General features: G+C 34.7%; 1 protein-coding gene across 1 annotated transcript in view; it reads left to right on the top strand.

Annotated features, from left to right (window-relative positions):
- IL5RA (interleukin 5 receptor subunit alpha) overlaps positions 1 to 18,716 on the top strand; it is a 194,986-nt gene that overhangs the window by 27,666 nt on the left and 148,604 nt on the right. Inside the window, exons 3-5 of the mRNA XM_044076405.1 lie at positions 1,614 to 1,734; positions 1,810 to 1,997; positions 2,092 to 2,243. Of these exons, the coding sequence (XP_043932340.1) occupies positions 1,614 to 1,734; positions 1,810 to 1,997; positions 2,092 to 2,243 (461 nt within the window). The remainder of the gene's footprint in view (positions 1 to 1,613; positions 1,735 to 1,809; positions 1,998 to 2,091; positions 2,244 to 18,716) is intronic.

Below are 18,716 nucleotides of genomic sequence, written 5' to 3'. Positions count from 1 at the left end.
AGCAGGAAAATATTCATCTCTTGCTTCTCCAAGAAAGAAGGTAAGGCCTTTAGCTCCTCATGTCTTTCCTTCTTGCTATGCATTTAACAACAGGGAGCTTTCATCCATCCCATTACTCCCAGTTACAGGTTCTGTCCCCACACCCTCTATCTCCAAAATTAATAATACTGAGAGTGAACCAGACTGAAGGAAAGGGAATAATTACTTTTTCCCCTTTTTTCAGAATTTGTGCAACTGGTGAGGTAGTAAATTTAGAGGATGTAGGGTCAAAACTTCCGTTTTTGGGGCTGAAGTGGCATAACACCTTTGCAAAGACATTTTCAGTTTGGTAACCTGTCACTATAATTAAATGAGACAGCAGAACAGGGGTGTGGAATATCTGTTGTTAATACCTTATTTCAAGGCTAATGATATGGATAATCATGAATAGATGATAAGTCTTTGTTTAAAAAAAATGCAAAATGCCAGCTTTGGTTGCTGCACTGTTCAACTGGTAACTTGTAAAAAAAAAGGTTCATCTTTTCAGAAACTAATTCCGCAACAGGAGAAATACATCCACTCACAGTTCTAAAGAAGACATATGTAGTAGACATTTGGTCAGCAAAAAAAGCCTTTAAAATATATTAATATTTTATACACTAATAGTATATCAGCATCATTGTAAATGGTTAGAAATTTATCTTTGTCCTGACAATACAGGGTTTACACTGCTTTTCTAACTGAATTCATTATTTATCCAAGCATTTTTCTTCTGTCAGTATACTCTGCATTACTATAATATCATGCTAGCATTCACTTTTGTTACTGCTTTCTTTACATTTACTTAATGTGCATGAATTAGTGCTAAGTATTTGAGTATTTTTGGAAACAGTAACTATATTTTTTATTGTCTCCCTCTGATTTTTCCAACTTAAATCCAATGTAGTTACAAGGAGCTGGATCCTCAATATGCTCAAGCCAATGAATCTTGTCCCGAATGTCTTTCTCAGTACTCCTTTGCAGGATGAATGCACACACGCATGCACGCACACACACACACACACACACACACACACACACACACACACACACACATGCACGCACGCACGCACACACACACACACACACACACACACACACACACACACACACACACACACACACACACACACACACACACACACACACACATATAACATCTGTCACATGACCTGCATCCTGCACCTATGGGCAAATTAGAGTATCTTCACTTCTTTTATTGTACAACAGTGGGATGTGGGAAGAAATCAGAGCCACAGTAATACCTCATGTGAACACAGGGTGGATATGCAGACTCCATTTAAAAGGTATCCCCACAAAGAAGTGAACCACAGAATTAAGTGCTGTGAGGCAGCAATGCTAACTATATGTTACATTAAATATTTTTGTTTAGGATATTTTTAGACTAAAAACTATTGTTGTAAGCTTTACTATGCAGAGCATATAACTCACTGTATTTAAGCTTTATCCACTGATAATCATAGCATATTTTTGCATCACATTTTAGTCTGCTTTAACTGTCATGTAAACATTATTAAAATACAAATACAACTCAATATTCTCAACAGATCACTTATTTTGCAAATTTTTTGCAGGCCATAATGGAACATCAGTCAATAATTTATCATGTATAATATATGATATTTCTTGTCTAAACTGTACTTGGAACATTGGTGCAAAATCCCCAAAAGACACCTATTATTCCATGTTTTATGAGTAAGTATATTTTCATATTAATTTTAACAGGGTATTTCTTTCAAATTCTGTAAAATAATTATATTTTTGTTTTAGGCATGAAATGAATATTGAAAAATGCTCTCAGTATATGAAGGATGACTGGAAGAGACACACAGGCTGTCACATTTGCAATGTGAAACTACACTTTAAGCCTGATGCCAAAATTACAGTATATATCAATGGATCAAGTGTACAAACAGCCATCCAGCCATATGACGAACTGTTTAATATTTATGTCATTGGTAAGGCATAGATTCTTTCTCTTTTCTTTTATTAATTGGTAGTGCTGTAATGAACTTTGGTGGTTTGTGTAAAGATATGCATTTTGTTTTTCAGAAAAACTCAGTCGCCCATCAAATATTACAACGATAATGCATGAGGACAGCTTTACTCTACAATGGGATACACCACCTACAAATCACAAATTCTTGCCATACTGCTACATGTATCAAATTAAGATGATGGATACTAAGCTTAAGGAAGAAAAGGTACATTTATTTTCTTTATACAAAAAATGTTAGCTGAATATACTGAAATAATGCTAATGATATTCACAGTAAATATATCATGCTTTATGTAATTCTCCTGTTTGTTTTTATCTTTATTTATTTTATTTGCATATTTAGTTTTATTTATCCTTTATTGCATGGGTTAGTTTTAGTAGACTACTGGCCCGAAGTATTATTTATACCTCTAGGGGAAATTTGCCTAAGATATATTACATTTTGTTAAGCTTAAACTTTTTAAATTACTTTCTATCATATTTTTACATGCACACAAAAGTAAAATGATATATATGGTTACTACTTCCCTTAATTTTTGTATCACATAAGTATTTTTTGACATTTGCAGCACAGGCTTAGACTGTCTTGATAGATGAGAAATAGACGCCCTTTCACTGTGCAGCATCTGAGAATGAAGGAAAAGATGTACAGTAGCTGCACACTGGACTATGTATCTAGGTTATAAAGATCTGAGGGCATCATACAGGGGTGTTAATCGAGCATTTCACCCCAGGCCTCCACTGAAAATTGGACTTGTGCCCAGTCAGACTTTTCCAGTAAACAAAAGCAATAATTAAATAAATTATCAGAGTTCAGCATATCTGCAGGGAAAGACAAATAGGTAAGCAGTGAACCATGTGTGAGTTTGAAACAGTGGAAAGACAGCTGTTGAAGCATTCCATTGGTTGGTGCTCCCTCTAAAGGAATAGGCTTCATCACATAATGACACTATATAGTAATAATGCATTTAAACTATATGCACTGCTTCAGCCTTTTGGATGTGGGAGTGACATACTTAATAGAAATGCCTTGAGAGAATAATGACAACTGTATCATGCAGGCATCGTTAGACCAACATGTGTAACTTACACAGAATATAGCCCCATGATCACATGATTGTCATCATTTTTTATATACGTGTGATTAATATATATATATATGTGTGTGTGTGTGTGTGTGTGTGTGTGTGTGTGTGTGTGTGTGTGTGTATATATATATATATATATATATATATATATATATATATATATATATCTATGATTATAGTATACATTATTAAACTGTTTAAATGGTGTATAGAAAATATCAAGAAAAATCATTTGAACATTCATTTTGGCAAAAATCTCCATCAACAAACGTACAAAAGAACTCAAAAAAAAAGAAAAAATTCCTTTTGCAATATTTATACCATGACCCCTCTATTACAGTAGAACAAATTTGTCTGAATATTACTGATTCTTTGGAAAGGTATTTTTTTAAGGTAAGGTGTAGGGCTAGGGCAGAGTTAGAGCTGCTGTACTTCTCAACTGCCCCTGATTTTCAGGGACGTCCCTGATTTTGACTAAAATTTTAATCCTGTCCCTCTTAATCCCTGCTAAAACTGGTGATTTCTTTGGAGAAAAGGTGGCGAATTACACTTAATAAGTAATGATCACAATTAGAGTTATAGACTTTTTTACTTCAAAACAATTGATATTAATTCACATTATCTTATTCTGTCAATGTCTCAAGTTAATAGTACTAATATTTTGAAAGTGGCCCTGATTGTGCCTGATTCTTTCTTGATTCGGCCTTGAATCAAGATGTGCTCCTTGCTTTGTTCATTAACTAGCCCAGTCACATTCCAAGACTTTATGCACAGGCAAACCATTGCTTCAAAATTACTTTCTATCTTTTAGTTCTCCACATCTTATTCATCACATAATTTCTTCTAAGCACTTTATTCAATTTCTACAATAATACTGAACTTTAAACAAAATAAGCGTAAGGCAATGCATAGTATGTACATCATCCAGAAGTTCTATTGCATACAATATAAGTTATTTAACATCCTTCTGAGTTAAGTTCTAATTCTTTAGCCCATCTCTCATTCCATCTATGCCTCATTTATAATTTGTCAGTCGTGGTGGTGGTGGGGGGTCCTGCATATTTTTCAGCTTTTCTAGAAGTTTCATCTCAATCAACAGGAATGGTTTCATTGCCAACATCTGGATGCTCCTGGAAAATGTTACATTCTTATCTACCTGTTGCAATTTACTCCTGTCTTTGTGGATACATTTTTCAACTGCACCTTCTCTTTGTAGGTCAAGATGCCTTGACCACTAAGTTGGTCTTCATTCTAATCTGGGTTAACACCCACAGAGCCATCAGGTGCAGCAGTTTGTTTCAATTCTTTTCTTTGCAAATTCTAATGCCAGACAGCAAATTATTTCTTTGCTGTCTGATGACAATGGGGTAGTCATTATCTACATAAATTAATGTTTGGTCTACTTTTAGCACCTGCCCTTGTTGACATAATGCTGAGAACACATATTACTTCTGTTCAGATGTTTGAAACTTGACAGTACAGGCCATGGAATCTTTCTGTTCAGTACAATTTGTGGGTTACCATGTGTGCTGTTTTAAAGTTCTCTATCCCTATTCCCAATCAATTTATAATGCAATACAACATAATATTTTAGCAGTCTATGTTCTCTATTTTTTCAGGAATTATGAAAAATCTTAAAGTGTTTCTTCACAAAACAATCTTCCTGTTCCACTAACTTTGCTCTCATTTCTTCCTGTGTGGTCTCTTTCTCCTGCAATCTTCCCTTCTTTTCCATATTTATTAGAGTATTGCTTTTATTTCATTGGATTGTATCCACAATCTGCTCAGTCTCTTCTTCCTTCTTGTCATTATTTTGTATGTATTCCTCCCAAATTCTATTCATCTTGTGCACCTCTGAACATTCTTTAGAGTTTTTCTTCCATGGTCATTTTGTCTGAGACCTCATCCGGCTCCTTCGGTTGCTGTCTGTCAACTTCCATGACCATACAATCGTCTGCTCTTTTCTCCATTTTAACATACTGATACATAAATTATGCCTTTCTATTCTCCAGAATTTAGCTTTTGTAGTCATACACAATCTTTTTACATGAAAACATGATCTCTTAGTCAAATGTTACCAGCTTATGCATTCATTTCAAATATCTCAGCTCAGGAGTGCTATCTCATTCTGTTTAAGCATTCTCCACCATACCAGAATTCCCTTAGATCATTAATTTTGTCACTCATTTTTGTTTAAATGCGGGACCTAACCAAACTGCCAGGTATTTGTAGCAAAGGACATTTTCTATGGCTGTCAGTCAGAATCAGAGATGTTCCATATTTTGCACGGCCATAAGGCATTTATGAGTTCTAAAGAGCATGTGTTCCAATTCTTTAAGGATAATTTTGTGGAGTGGTTGTTCTAAGGCATGAGAGAGTATGATCAGTTTATTGTGAAAAGTATTGATGACAAGATGGGTCAAATTTACTGCGAAACAACAAAAAATGGCAGCTTAACAGAGCAAAAGCAAACCAGGTAAAATGTAACAAAAACAAAAAGAAATTGTTTCTGGAGCTGATGAATAACATCCTTGGAATATCACAAACCATACTACAAGCTACTAACATGAATATAATTATTTTGTCTATAATTCTCACATTAACAATTAAGCTTTTGACAAACTGAATCCCTTCAATGAACTATCCATGTATTCCAAAACTGCATGATGACTATCAAAAGAGATTTTTACTACAGCTCCTTCTCATGATAGTGTCACTGTTTTGGTGTTTTTTCTCTTGTCCATGTTTATCACAATCAAGTGGAGTGGATAATTTATGCATGAATCGTCACTCACACTCAAATCCTTTAAATTCCTGACTTTTGTCTTGTGCACTATTGCCATATATGGCACCATCAGTTATTATCCTTCTTGAGAATATGGACTAGTCAGATTTACATTTGTATTTGTCAGCTTGAATACTTCAGGAAACCTGAAATAATAATCAGCAAAAGAATACATTGCTTCTATGAACTGAAACAAGTCTGTACCCACTTTGACTCCTGGACAAAGATATTTTTCAGCATTAAGATGAGCATGGAAGACATCAGTTAACTTTTACTATTCTTTGCTGTTATGTCATGCACTACAAATGGCACATCTATGTGTTGCTTGTACTATCTGAGTCAACATTCCTTGGCAAAACATTATACATCTTGATCTTTCTTTGCATTTTACAACTCCCTGATGTGATGCATGTATGCTCTGTAGCATCCGTTGTTTCAATTGATTGGGAACTATTATTTTTGAGCAGTGAATACTAAATCCTAGACACAACTTATTTTCTTCTGTGAAAGAGAAATTACTGTTTTTTTTTTTTTCGCAGTGATTGCTTAAGCCAGCCTTTAATCATAACATCTTAACACTAGCTGAATTTCTAGGAGTCAGTACATCTCTAATTTTTTTCCTGTGGTCACTAGCAACTGCTGTATTACACAAAGAGTTTCTGTTTCTTTTAACATTTCTTCATGCTCTTCTTGTAAACATAGCATAATGAATGACCTTCTGTATGTACTTCCTTGTTCTGGTCTCTATTTCATGTTTAAACCATCAACCCTCTATTAAGTAACATCCTCCTGTGTGCTATGAGGTGACATGTACAAAGACAAATATGCTTTCCTCTGATTTTCTGTACTACAGAGATATTGATTCATGAAAATTTTCACATGCATGTACTTCTGTCAACAATTCATTTTCTGTCTGAGCATGTTTCTGTGTACCAAAAATGTTCTTGACCCACTAGCACCTTATATGTTTTCTTGCAGGAAAATATCTCTTGACTTGCAGTGCAAATGGCATACTAACTTCATGATGGTACCTTAAGAGTGGTGGACTTATAACTATTTTAATATTTCAACAATATTGGTGTACTTGTAACTTTTGTGAGTATTTCATAATACTTTTATTGTTCGTATCTACTTTTTCATGCTATTTTGTACAGTGGTTGGGAAGTTTATAACTATTTTCAATCACTGCCTACAGTTCTATGCATAACATACACTCTTATTGCCTGTATATGAATGGAGAGTAATGCAAATCATAATCACAAATGATGCTGCTGTTCTGATGTGTACTTATAAATGCTCTTGATCCATTGGCAGCTAATCTGCTTTCTTGCAGGATCACAACTGCTCACTGGCATCTTTTGCAATACAAGTGGCTTAATGATGTCACTGCACTTTAACATTGGCGTATTTGTAACTATTCTGAGTACTTCAATAACACTGATGCATTTATAACCTTTTCAGTATTTAGCAGCATTGTTCTTGTTTATATCTCCTTTTCACACTACTTGTTTAACAATTTACTCAGAGGAGGCTAAGGGATTTACAAATATTTGCAAACAATGCCTGCATCCCATAAATAAGATATACATTCTCTGTCTTGTGCATGGACTGGAAATCAGTGGAAATCCTAATATTAAATCATGCTATATTTCTTCTATATATTTTTATCAAGGATTTTGATGTTTAGTTATGCTGATTGTTGCAGTATAGTCACAATAATGAGCAATTCAAATCTATGAGAAAAACTACTAATTAAGAAATGTTTATAAAAGATCTTATTGCATCCATTGATATTATGGATTCTTTATCTTTGCATAATAAGTACTTTTGTACAGGGAGTATCATAATTACTCTCTGAATGAGGGAAAATACAGCTTTGTTATGCACCTTTCTGATATAAGAAATACACTTAAAGTTTGCCTGTGCAACTCTCAGTGCTTTTAAACTCTAATCTCATGGAAGAGCATAAAAGCAGGCAGTACCAGCCATTCAAGAACAGGAACAAGAAGCTAAAATAGCTTTAAAAGCTGTTATATACTTCTCTGTCTGTGGATCACATCTAGCTCTATATCTGGACTATTGCAGGTTACCATTTGATTAGCAGGACTCAGTTGGCAGCTGCATGTGATCTGTGAATTGTACAGGGTTTCTGTATGTGTTTCTTCCTACCTTGTACCAGCCCTACACAATTACACATAATATATGTACCTCTAAAAATGCTACCTCACACCCCAACACATGGAATGTCTTGTCCAGATTCCTTGCACTTCACTGCACATCTTCCTTAGGTACTCCCACCAAATCAGCAATGCTCATACTTACCATTAATGAGAGATATAGGCTGGATCACTCCTTGCTACCCAATGGGAATGTTATTCATTTCCCACTCTTTCCTCTGAAGCCTTTCTCAAATGATATTTTTCTGTGCCACTTGACATCAGCACTCTGAACTACATATCAAACTGCCATTCTATGTTAAAATGTTTCTGACCACTAGAACTCTTAACAGTTCCCTAGTTTCCTACAATATCTAGGTTGCATTTTTAGCTGCTATTCCTTCTACATCTAAGTTATTACTCCTCTCAGTTACACTTCTAATTCTTTCTTTACTTGTGTACATCCTCTGAAATCTACCTAGGAGATTAACTATCCCACCTTTCTTCTTGGCCTCGTGACCTTTCACTTTATCCTCTTACTGCCACCCACTACTCCTTCCTTTCTCCATCTTTTTCATCCTCTTTCTTGGTCCCCTTCATAGCATCTTACTTGGGATTTATCTTCTGTGATACCTCCGGCATCACTCTTTCTTCTTTCCTTTCCTTTTCCATCTTTTGCATTTTCTAATCCATCACCATTTGTGACCATTTCAAATATATAGAGTGCCCTATGGTCCTTTTAAGGTTCTATCCTTCTATCTTATAACTTATTCTATTGCCTAGTTTTTCCTTCTGTACCTGCTTTCTCCTATAACTACCTTATTTATCTACGTGTCTGTTTATCTTTTATGTATTTATTTATCCATCAGTCTGTCTGTCTATCTGTTTATGTAAATTTGTTTTCCAGGCTAGGACACTATTTCAAATGAATCATTTTTATGCCATCCTAATGAATACAAAACATAGAGAAGTCTGTAAAGTAATACAGGATATGCAAAACAGAACAATTTGATTAATAACTGATGATATACAATTCAGCAAAAATCTCATGAAAACAGATAAATTACATAAACTATGCAGTATATACAGCACAGACATGAAAAGTCAACCCTAGAGATACATGCAATAGATCAGCATAGGTAAGGACTGTATTATGCTACGTAATGAGAGATATAGGCTGGAGATAGAGTCTATATGTACACCATGCTTGTTGATATTGTAGGGTTTTGTAGTGTAATATAATGGTTGATAATTCAGATTATGTGCAACCTTATACAGTATTTACAGATTTTGAATATGAAGTGAATATAAACAAACAAACAAACAAACAAATAAAAAAGAGAGTGAAAGAGAGGTAGAAAAAATGTTGGTGGATTACCATTGTTCCACCTTATGCGAAAAAATAATTCAAGAAACTGAAATTCCAGTAAGTCAGCAGAAATAGAGCTTTTCTCAAACTCTTAAGCTTTTGTTCATTTTTAATCATCTACAAACTTCTTCAGAATAAATGCATGAATAAAAAAACACCCATATATAATGAACACGTCAAAATCTACCAATAGAACCATTAGTCAATTAAACAATTAAGACATGTTAAACAGTATATAACACTAAAAATAAAATTAAAAAATATATGTCTTGTTAAAAATCAAATCAACTTAAACTGGAATATGTTGAAACATGGAAATACAATCATAAACTATGAAGAATCTATAAAAAATCCACTAAGGTCTCTGCAATTGCAAAAAGCACTTAATATTGATCGTTTCATTTAACCCTGGTGGGTAATCAGCTCTTAAAGCTATCTGCCATTTGCTCTCCCTGCACTCTAATACGGTTTTGAAATCACCAACAAAAGCCCCTGAAGCAACAGCATCTAACACAAAAAATGTGTACTTTTTAAAATGATCACATACCATAGCATGACGTGCCAATGCATTTGTCTTGTCCTTGTTCGTAATCATTAGAACATGCTCATAAATCCTTTTACCCAGGGTCCTAATAGTTTTACCTATATAAAAACGTGTGCATGAACTGCACACAGCAATGCAGACAATGCAAGTAGAATCACAAGTATAATGATTTCTGGCCCAAAAAATTCTTTCATAATGTGTAAGTTCAACAGAACTAGAATTTGCAATGAATTCACATTGCCTACAATGGCTACAGGCAAAAGTACCAAATGACGCTTACCAACCAATATTAAATTTGGACGCATCTTTCTCCAAAATGGTCTTAATATTGACCACTTTTTTATATATAAACAAAAGCTATTGCCTAAAACCTTAACCAAATTTGAATGACCTAAAGGAACCTTCCAGTTGTCTCTAATAATATTTCTAATAATGTTCATGCCATCAAAAATTGGTAAAGGAAAAGCTAATTCAAAACCAACTGAAAAATGCCTTGATGCACAATGTAAATTCATGCTATCCAACCAAATGAGATGAGCTGTATTTTCACGTAGAGCCATGACTTTAGAAACTATTTTCTTTAACCAAAAAAAAGTCATATCCTCTCTGTACAAAAAAAGTGTACAAGTCTGTCCACTTCAAAAATAAAATCAGATTCATCACTAGTTAAATGACTTAATCATATAAGTTGCCCCTTAACAACCCCTCTTTTCCTATGTTGTGGATGTAAACTTTCTCTATGCAGGTACTGGTTGACAAATGTAGACTTTCTATATATTCTACTAGAAATAATGGAATTACCTGGATCAAACTCCAAATATATATCCAAAAAAATCGATAGCATTACCAAACCCACCAAAAGTGAATTTTAAACAATTAGTGGAACTACTGAGGTCCTCCAAAAATCTAGAGAAACTCTCAAAATCCCCCTGCCACAAAAAAAGAGGTCATCTATATAACGCCTGTAGAATAACACTTTTTGGGCCAAAGGGTGGGTGACAAGAAGTTTTAACTACCACATAGCCATGATAAGGTTGGCAAAAGATGGCGCCACCCTGGAACCCATGGCCACTCCAGAAATCTGTTGGAACACAGGTGTACCAAATTTAAAAAAAAATGTTCTCTAAAACAATCTCCATCAAAACAACCAAAGTATTTATTTTATCGTTATCAAAATGAGTATGGATTGTTAAGTACTCTCTAAAAAAAAATCAACCCCAACTTCTTGGTAGATACTTGTATATAACGAAGTTACATCCAAGGATGCAAAGACAAAGGGTGTATTGATATTACTGAAATTACTCAATAATTCCAATAAGTACCAGGAATCTTTGAGATAAAACTTCAAACTCTGGACAACAAGATTTAAAATGTCATCTAACCAGATAGAAGTTGGTTCAATCTTGGAATTAATAGCTGACACTATTGGCCTAAAGGGTGGGGGGCTATTTTGCTTTTATGTATCTTGGGAATACCAAAAAGCAAAGCTAGTCTAGGATATTCTACCTGTAGATCTCTATAGGTAGAATGACTGATGTTGCCCTGACAAAAAAGATCAAATAACAAACAATCTACCATTTTAAGACAATTCTGAACATACTCTAGTGTGACCTCCTTATAATTTCCTTAATTACTTAAGAATTGTAACATTGGTTTATCATAATCCATGGACTGCATGATGACTATAGCCCCACCCTTATTAGCCTTCATCACCCTAAAATCTTGGTTGGAAGCTAAATCAGATAAAGATCTTTTTTCACTAATAGTAAGATTTGGGAAGCTATTATGACCACCGTTAAGATTCCTAAAATGTTTTTCACAAAGTGTCCCAAAAACCTGTAATGGAGGACACAAAGCTGGATTTTAAGTACTTCTAAACTTTGTTCCCTCCATAGGTACATTTTGCATAGATAAATCATCAAAAATGAACTTTAAATTTAATTTTCTCAAATACAATTTAAAATCCACTATTAAATTAGTAATATTGATATTATTTAATGGAATATAGGTAATACCATGTTCCAAAACAGTAATAATGTCTTGAGACAAAGTCAAACCACTTAAGTTCAATGTCAATATTGAAATTTAGTATTTCTTCCTCTTGTTCTTCCCTCATTCTTTCTTGACATTATAAACATTCTTGGACCACTTTGGAGTCTTCTGATTCCCCAATTTGTCTACTAAAAAAGACCCACTAGCAGTGGATGTTGAAGGGACTACAGTTTGTGGCTCAGAGGAACTATTAGAGGCAACCTCATCATTAGCAACAGACAAAACTGCTGAAGTAGAAACCACAGATGGTGAGCTATTATTCGCATTTACACTTGTATTAACCGACCCCTGTGTGTTAGAAGTACTCTTATATACAGGATATGCTGTACTGTCTTTATAAGCAGCAAGATCTCTCTTTAGCTTGCCCTGTTTTCTATTTACAATAGTGGCTTTTTGTCTGTTCACTTTCACAGAAATGCCATCATACAATGACTTCAGCTGAAGAAAAGATTCAGACTCACTAATTTTGGCGTCTAGTCTCCATCTCAATCCTCAGCTTTGATAAGTTGGTTTTATAATGATCGACAAGCGTGTTCATTAAAACCAAACCTGTACCATTAAATAACTCGGCTAGTTTTTGGTACAAGGCATCCCTTTGTTTAACACAGTTTGAAAACTTGTACAAGCGTAAACCATAAGGAACACCAGAAGTTGTTATAATTGTGATTCTACTTGCATTGTCTACATTGCTGTGTGCAGTTCATGCACACGTTTTTATATAGGTAAAACTATTAGGAACCTGGGTAAAAGGATTTATGAGCATGTTCTAGCAATTAGGAACAAGGACAAGACAAATGCATCGGCACGTCATGCTATGGTATGTGATCATTTTAAAAAGTACACATTTTTTGTGTTAGATGCTGTTGCTTCAGGGGCTTTTGTCTGTGATTTCAAAGCCTTTTTAGAGTGCAGGGAGCATAGCCAGCCTTAGGCATAGGCCAACTAGGCAGCCACCTAAGGCACCGCTCTCACAGGGGCACTTTTCCAATATTTATTTGGTGTAGATAGACCAGGATGGGGGCACCAGGTAGTGTGGTGGGGGCACCGTGGAGCCCTTTTGCCTAGGGCACCAGTTGACCTAAGGCTGCTCCTGGCAGGGAGAGTAAATGGCATATAGCTTTAAGAGCTGATTACCCACTAGGATTAAATGAAACTATCAATATTAAGTGCTTTTTGCAATTGCAAAGACCTTAATGGATTTTTTATAGATTCTTCATAGTTTATGATTGTATTTCCATGTTTCAACATATTCCAGTTTATTTAAGTTGATTTGATTTTAACAAGACATATATTTTTTTAATTTTATTTTTAGTGCTATATACTTTTTAACATGTCTTTATTGTTTAATTGACTAATGGTTGCTATTGGTGGAGTTTGACATGTGTTCAGTATATATGGTGTTTTTTTTCTTCATGTATTTATTCTGAAGACATTTGTGGTTTATTAAAAACGAACAAAAGTTTAAGAGTTTGAGTCCGGCTCTGTTTCTGCTGACTTACTGGAATTTCAGTTTCTTTTGTTACTTGGTTGTAGTGGATATTTGTTTTTTTCAAAAATGTAATTCAGTTTTAATGAATTGATTAAATATTGGTTATACGTGTTGGTGGATGTCATCAAGTCGATGTCAATTAATGGTGATATTATAACTAGTTGCCCTGAACTGTATTGTGCCTTCAGTTAGATGACTAATCAGTGACAATGTGGCTTCTCTCACTGTTGTTATTCTATCAGTCCATTAGATTGTGGGTCTTCCTCTAATATACATATTTTTTTATTATTATGATCTCTAGATGAAACTTATTTTTTTTTAACCTCTGTCCCTGACAAGTATGATGCTTTTTCTACTGATTTTCCTATTGACATGATTTGCAAAAATTGGAAGTCAGAGTACTGTCATCTGATCTTTTATTGAATATTTAGAGTCAATGTTTTTATGATTAGTTTTTTTAGCAGCTCTTGGTATAGGCAGTATTCTTTACCAAAACCCTCATTCAAAGGCATTGGCTTTATTTATGTTATTTATTTTCATTATCCAACTTTCAAATCTGCATGATATTATTGAAAATGCCATAGCTTGGATAAGCAGGTATTTCCGATAGGCTTCATGTTCATCCAGTAAAGTAATGAAGGTTGTTAATAATTCTTGTTCCAGAATTTACACCTCGACTTTATTCATACAATCCTGCTTCTCTGTTGATTAGTCTGCATGCAAATAAAAACATTTGTGGATAGTATGCATCACATACCTGCTTCAATTCTAAACACTTCAGTTTCCCCTTATTCTGTTCAAAATGTTTCTTCATTAGTGTAAACATTGTATATCAGCATCATCATGTGTTACGATATAAACGTTTCTCAGTGTCCTCCATAATTTTCAAAATTTACACAGTCAAAAGTCTAATGTAATTTATTTTATTGTTCTGAAGAAGTTCTGTAATAAACAGGACGAAAGTGCTCAACGTATTCTGGCTCCAGTGTGTGCTTTTTGTTTTAACAGTCAAAGGTCTTCCTATTTTCAGGTGTAGTTATGCTTTTGATAATCTTTTGCCTTTACAAGCAACCATCTCATATTCAAGATTGTCTCTTGTTCCTCGCCTTTTCTTGAATTCTGTTTGCACTTCTGACTACTTAAATACCAAGTATGGCTATAATCTCCACTAAATAGTCATGAGAATCTTGCTAGAATGTGAGATTAGAGTGTCTGTGCAATAATTTCCACAATTAATTGGATCACCTTTCTACAAGACTGATACAAACATGGGCATTTTCCAATTAATACATGTGGGTAGGACTTCAGAAAATGGTGGTCAGGTAATTTCTGGGAAAGAAAAGTACATAGACTTTACTTCTGCTGAAATTTCTTTCCTTTATTTCTTTTCTAATTTTGATTTGTATTTAGTATAGGACTGAGTTTCATATAAGGTTGAAGGTGAAGATGGCCAGAGTTTCAGGACATTTGAACAGAATCTGTGGTTGACAATATGTAGTTTGGCCATGCTGTCTGGAGTGCTGGTCCTAATGGGGAAAGTGACCTAAACTGAGAGCTTGGGGATTGTTAAGTAACTACATAGAAAAACGAAAGACTGAGGTTGTGGGAGTTTGAATATGAAGTAGGCTAGAAGTAGATGAGACCTTTGTTTTATAGGTAGTCATTTTGCTTTAGCTTATATAGAACAGCTGTGATCCTTTTTGAAGGCTAAGGTGATAGATATACATACAAAGTTATTTATTGTCTGTGGGTTATGTATGTGATAAATATACATACAAAGTTATTTATTGTCTGTAGGTTATGTATTTATTTTGTCTTTGAAGGCTCAGAAATGTGGTATTTACTTATGCTTGGAGAATCTCCTTTACAATAGTACTTCTGCATTCTGATGAAAGAATATGTGAAATATCTGTCAATGAGAGGAGCGTCTGGTTAATTTTGACATTCTGATCCTGTTAGGTAGTAGAAGTTGAAAGTCTTTTGGATAGAAGGAACAGATGTTTTGGTAGTTCCTTTTCGATTACTGAGCAGGAGGGGGTCTCATGTAAAATAATCATGTATTTCATATGTATGATGATTGGCCACTGTGGCAGTTAACTCATTATCCCCAGTACTGCTCTTTTGATTGTGTACCTTTAACTCCCAGAGGGTGTGTCTTGAGCCTTTAAAAAATGAAGTTATCACCTTACAATTCTAACAAATACTCATTGACATAGGTCAAATATCAATACAATTGTGTTTGCCATCATGTATGCTTCAAGATCAAATATTCTGATACATTTTATGTAGCATGGTTTTGGAATTATTAATGCTAATATGAACAAGCAATATCTGACACTTAGAGGTGCAATAGGAGGTAACTGCAGAAATGCTTGGAGGCACACTCAGCTGTAATGAGTAAGAATGCTGTTAATGAAGGCTGAGAAGAGACGGGATGACAAAATGGATCCTTGGGTACATCTTTAGAAAATAAAGCAGTGTGTGAGAGTTGGTCCTATTTCACACAAAACAATCAATTAAAAATGTAGTATCTAAACCAGTTTAGGGCTTTGAAGCTTATTTGAACTGTGCTTGCTTGTTTCCCTCCAGTCTACCTACATGCTGTGCTTGCTTTCAGCTGACTGGCTGCCCAATCATTCTTTTGACCTGATTTCTTACATTTTAGCATCTCAGTCACCTGCACGCTATTGAGCCACTTTTTGTCCAAAGCTCTCTAAGCTATGTCATCATCTCATATTTAAGCTACTTCTGTAATATAAATAAATTCCAAACACCTTTATAAAAAGTAACAGGTATAAAGAAATCCAAATATCAGTAGTGAATGCATAACTTGCATAACCAGTAATTGCAGTTTATTGGCTGATAAAACATCTGGATGCCTGTGCAAAGCTAACATAACTAGGTGACCTGTTGAGGAGAAAAGTTTAGAACCAGCTTGCTTGGAAAGTAATCAAGTATAACCCATACAAGAAAGTTTATTGTTTAATATGTACCAACAAGCTTAGCTATTTAATTGCCAAGATATTACACTGTATTTCCTATGCATGGATATCCCTTGTGAACTATAACTTTAGCATAAACAAATATTTGTTTCATTCTCTTACATTTTGAAAAATTCAAATTGTATACAATTTGCAACATAAATGACTAATAAGGAATCAGACATTGGTCTATCATTTCAAGGTTTCAATGTCATTTTCTAAAGGAATGTCTGGTTAGATTACCACAATTTCATGGAAACCAGGCAGAATTCTTTTTCTTTCCTGTGGAAAAAATGTTTGGTGATTTGCTATTATCTAACATGTTTTTCAGTCATGTAATTGCATGACTTGTGTTGTTTGAATGCCTAAGTATGGTGGAAAAAGGCACACCTGAATAAAATTTACTGTCTGGCAACACACATACACAGGTAAAGATTCTTTACACACTTAAGCCATAACAGATGCAGAGAGGAATTTCTCAGTTGTGGCTTCCGTAGGTACAGCAGGTGTCTCTGATAGAAACATTCTGGATCTTCTGTACTGGCTATTAAATATTTTCTCTCCTTTCCAGATTAACAAGCTAGTTCATTTCCAGTAGATCTTTTTCTGCTTTGCCACACATGCCTACTCAAAGATGAAATGTGATTGGTAAATACATTGTAAGACACATATCCCGAGCAACTCAGTTATCACAAGGTTCCATTTTAGTACCAAACATCTGATTTGTCTTACATATTTCATGTCTAGACATTAAAAGTCTCAATTCCACATGTTTACCCAAAGCATTTTCTGAAACTCTGTATGTTTGCTTTTGAATTTGGCAATACGTGTTAAGTATAGATATCAGCCTTGTTGACAAAATAATTTCTGCTTGAGATAAATCTGTTATCATCTGTGCTGTAATTCTGTAACTAAGTGAAGCTTTGTTCCTACACTTTCACATATCACTGTCTTCATCACTTCCTTCAAAGTCAGTATAACAATCTATCTGCCAGTCACTGAGTGAAGTATAAAGTCATGCATGACTTACATGCTGAATCCAAATTCTCTTCATAAAGATTGCATATTCAACAGTGGTAAAACAAAATCCTTTATTGGACACTATCCTTTCTAAAACATCATATGTGCTACAATTTTGTCTTATGTTTTCAGTGGCTACATGCAGAGTAGTATTGTTCAGATTATATCCATTAATCCAGTATGAATGATTATCTATAAAAACCTGAACATTTTTCCCTGTGAATATGCCAACACAATCTACATTCAGACTAAACAATAGCTTTTCAAGCCACTCTTAACGGGTTAAAAGAAAATTCTTTGGTGACTTGCAGTTTGCTTGACATTTGAGAAACAGCTTTACTTATTTTTCTATATCCTGATCCATGACAGATCATGATGTCATGATCTAGCTTATTTTTTTATTGTGTGTACTCCAGACGTGCAGGCTCCCCATCCATGTGAGGTAAAGTTCCTCCATGACTCAGTACAAGTGTAACTTGCACAACTGGATGGGGAACAGAAAATTTATCCTTGGGTTGGCACCTGCATCTCTAATGGACACAGGCAGTCTCTAAAAGGTTTATCTTCCAGGCCTCTGCTTGTAAATGTTTCATCTCCCAAGCCCCTGCTTACACATATCAATGGTACCAGCCCTCGTCAGAGATTTGGGATGCATGGCTAGCTTTAAAAGGCCTTATTGGTCATTAGTCTATTACACACTTACGAATCTCTGAAGGATCAATTTGGGGTTAACATTTTCAGTATTACTGAATGAGTTTATTGAGGGACTGTGATTCTAGAACCCCCACCCCATTAACATACAACATATCTGACACTAGTCTTCTGAAATACTATGAAATAAATAATAGTTCAGTTATTTTAGTCCATCCTCTAAAGACAATATGCCCTTATGATACAGATGAGCGTATCTAACAACATCAGTACCTGATTACCTATGTCTGCGTCTTCAGGCTTTTTTGAAATAGAATCCTAAATACTGCATTAGCATGAAGTCTTGTCATCTGCCTGAACATGAATGCTAGCTAGGACTCATTCTAGCATATCCATTTTTTATTTGAAAAACGGATTTAAAATTCATAAGCAGTTTCTGTAGAGCTTAATTTTCAAAATGTGCTTTATTTCTCCTCAATCTAAAGAAATCTAATTTAACCAACTTCACTCATGTAAGCTGGGTCTAGTACCTTGTATAGTTAT

The sequence above is a fragment of the Protopterus annectens genome, chromosome 7.part0 (genome assembly GCF_019279795.1).
Source record: "Protopterus annectens isolate FY-2018-M chromosome 7.part0, PAN1.0, whole genome shotgun sequence".
Taxonomy (NCBI): Eukaryota; Metazoa; Chordata; order Ceratodontiformes; family Protopteridae; genus Protopterus; species Protopterus annectens.
This window is presented reverse-complemented; position numbering and strand designations above follow the sequence as displayed.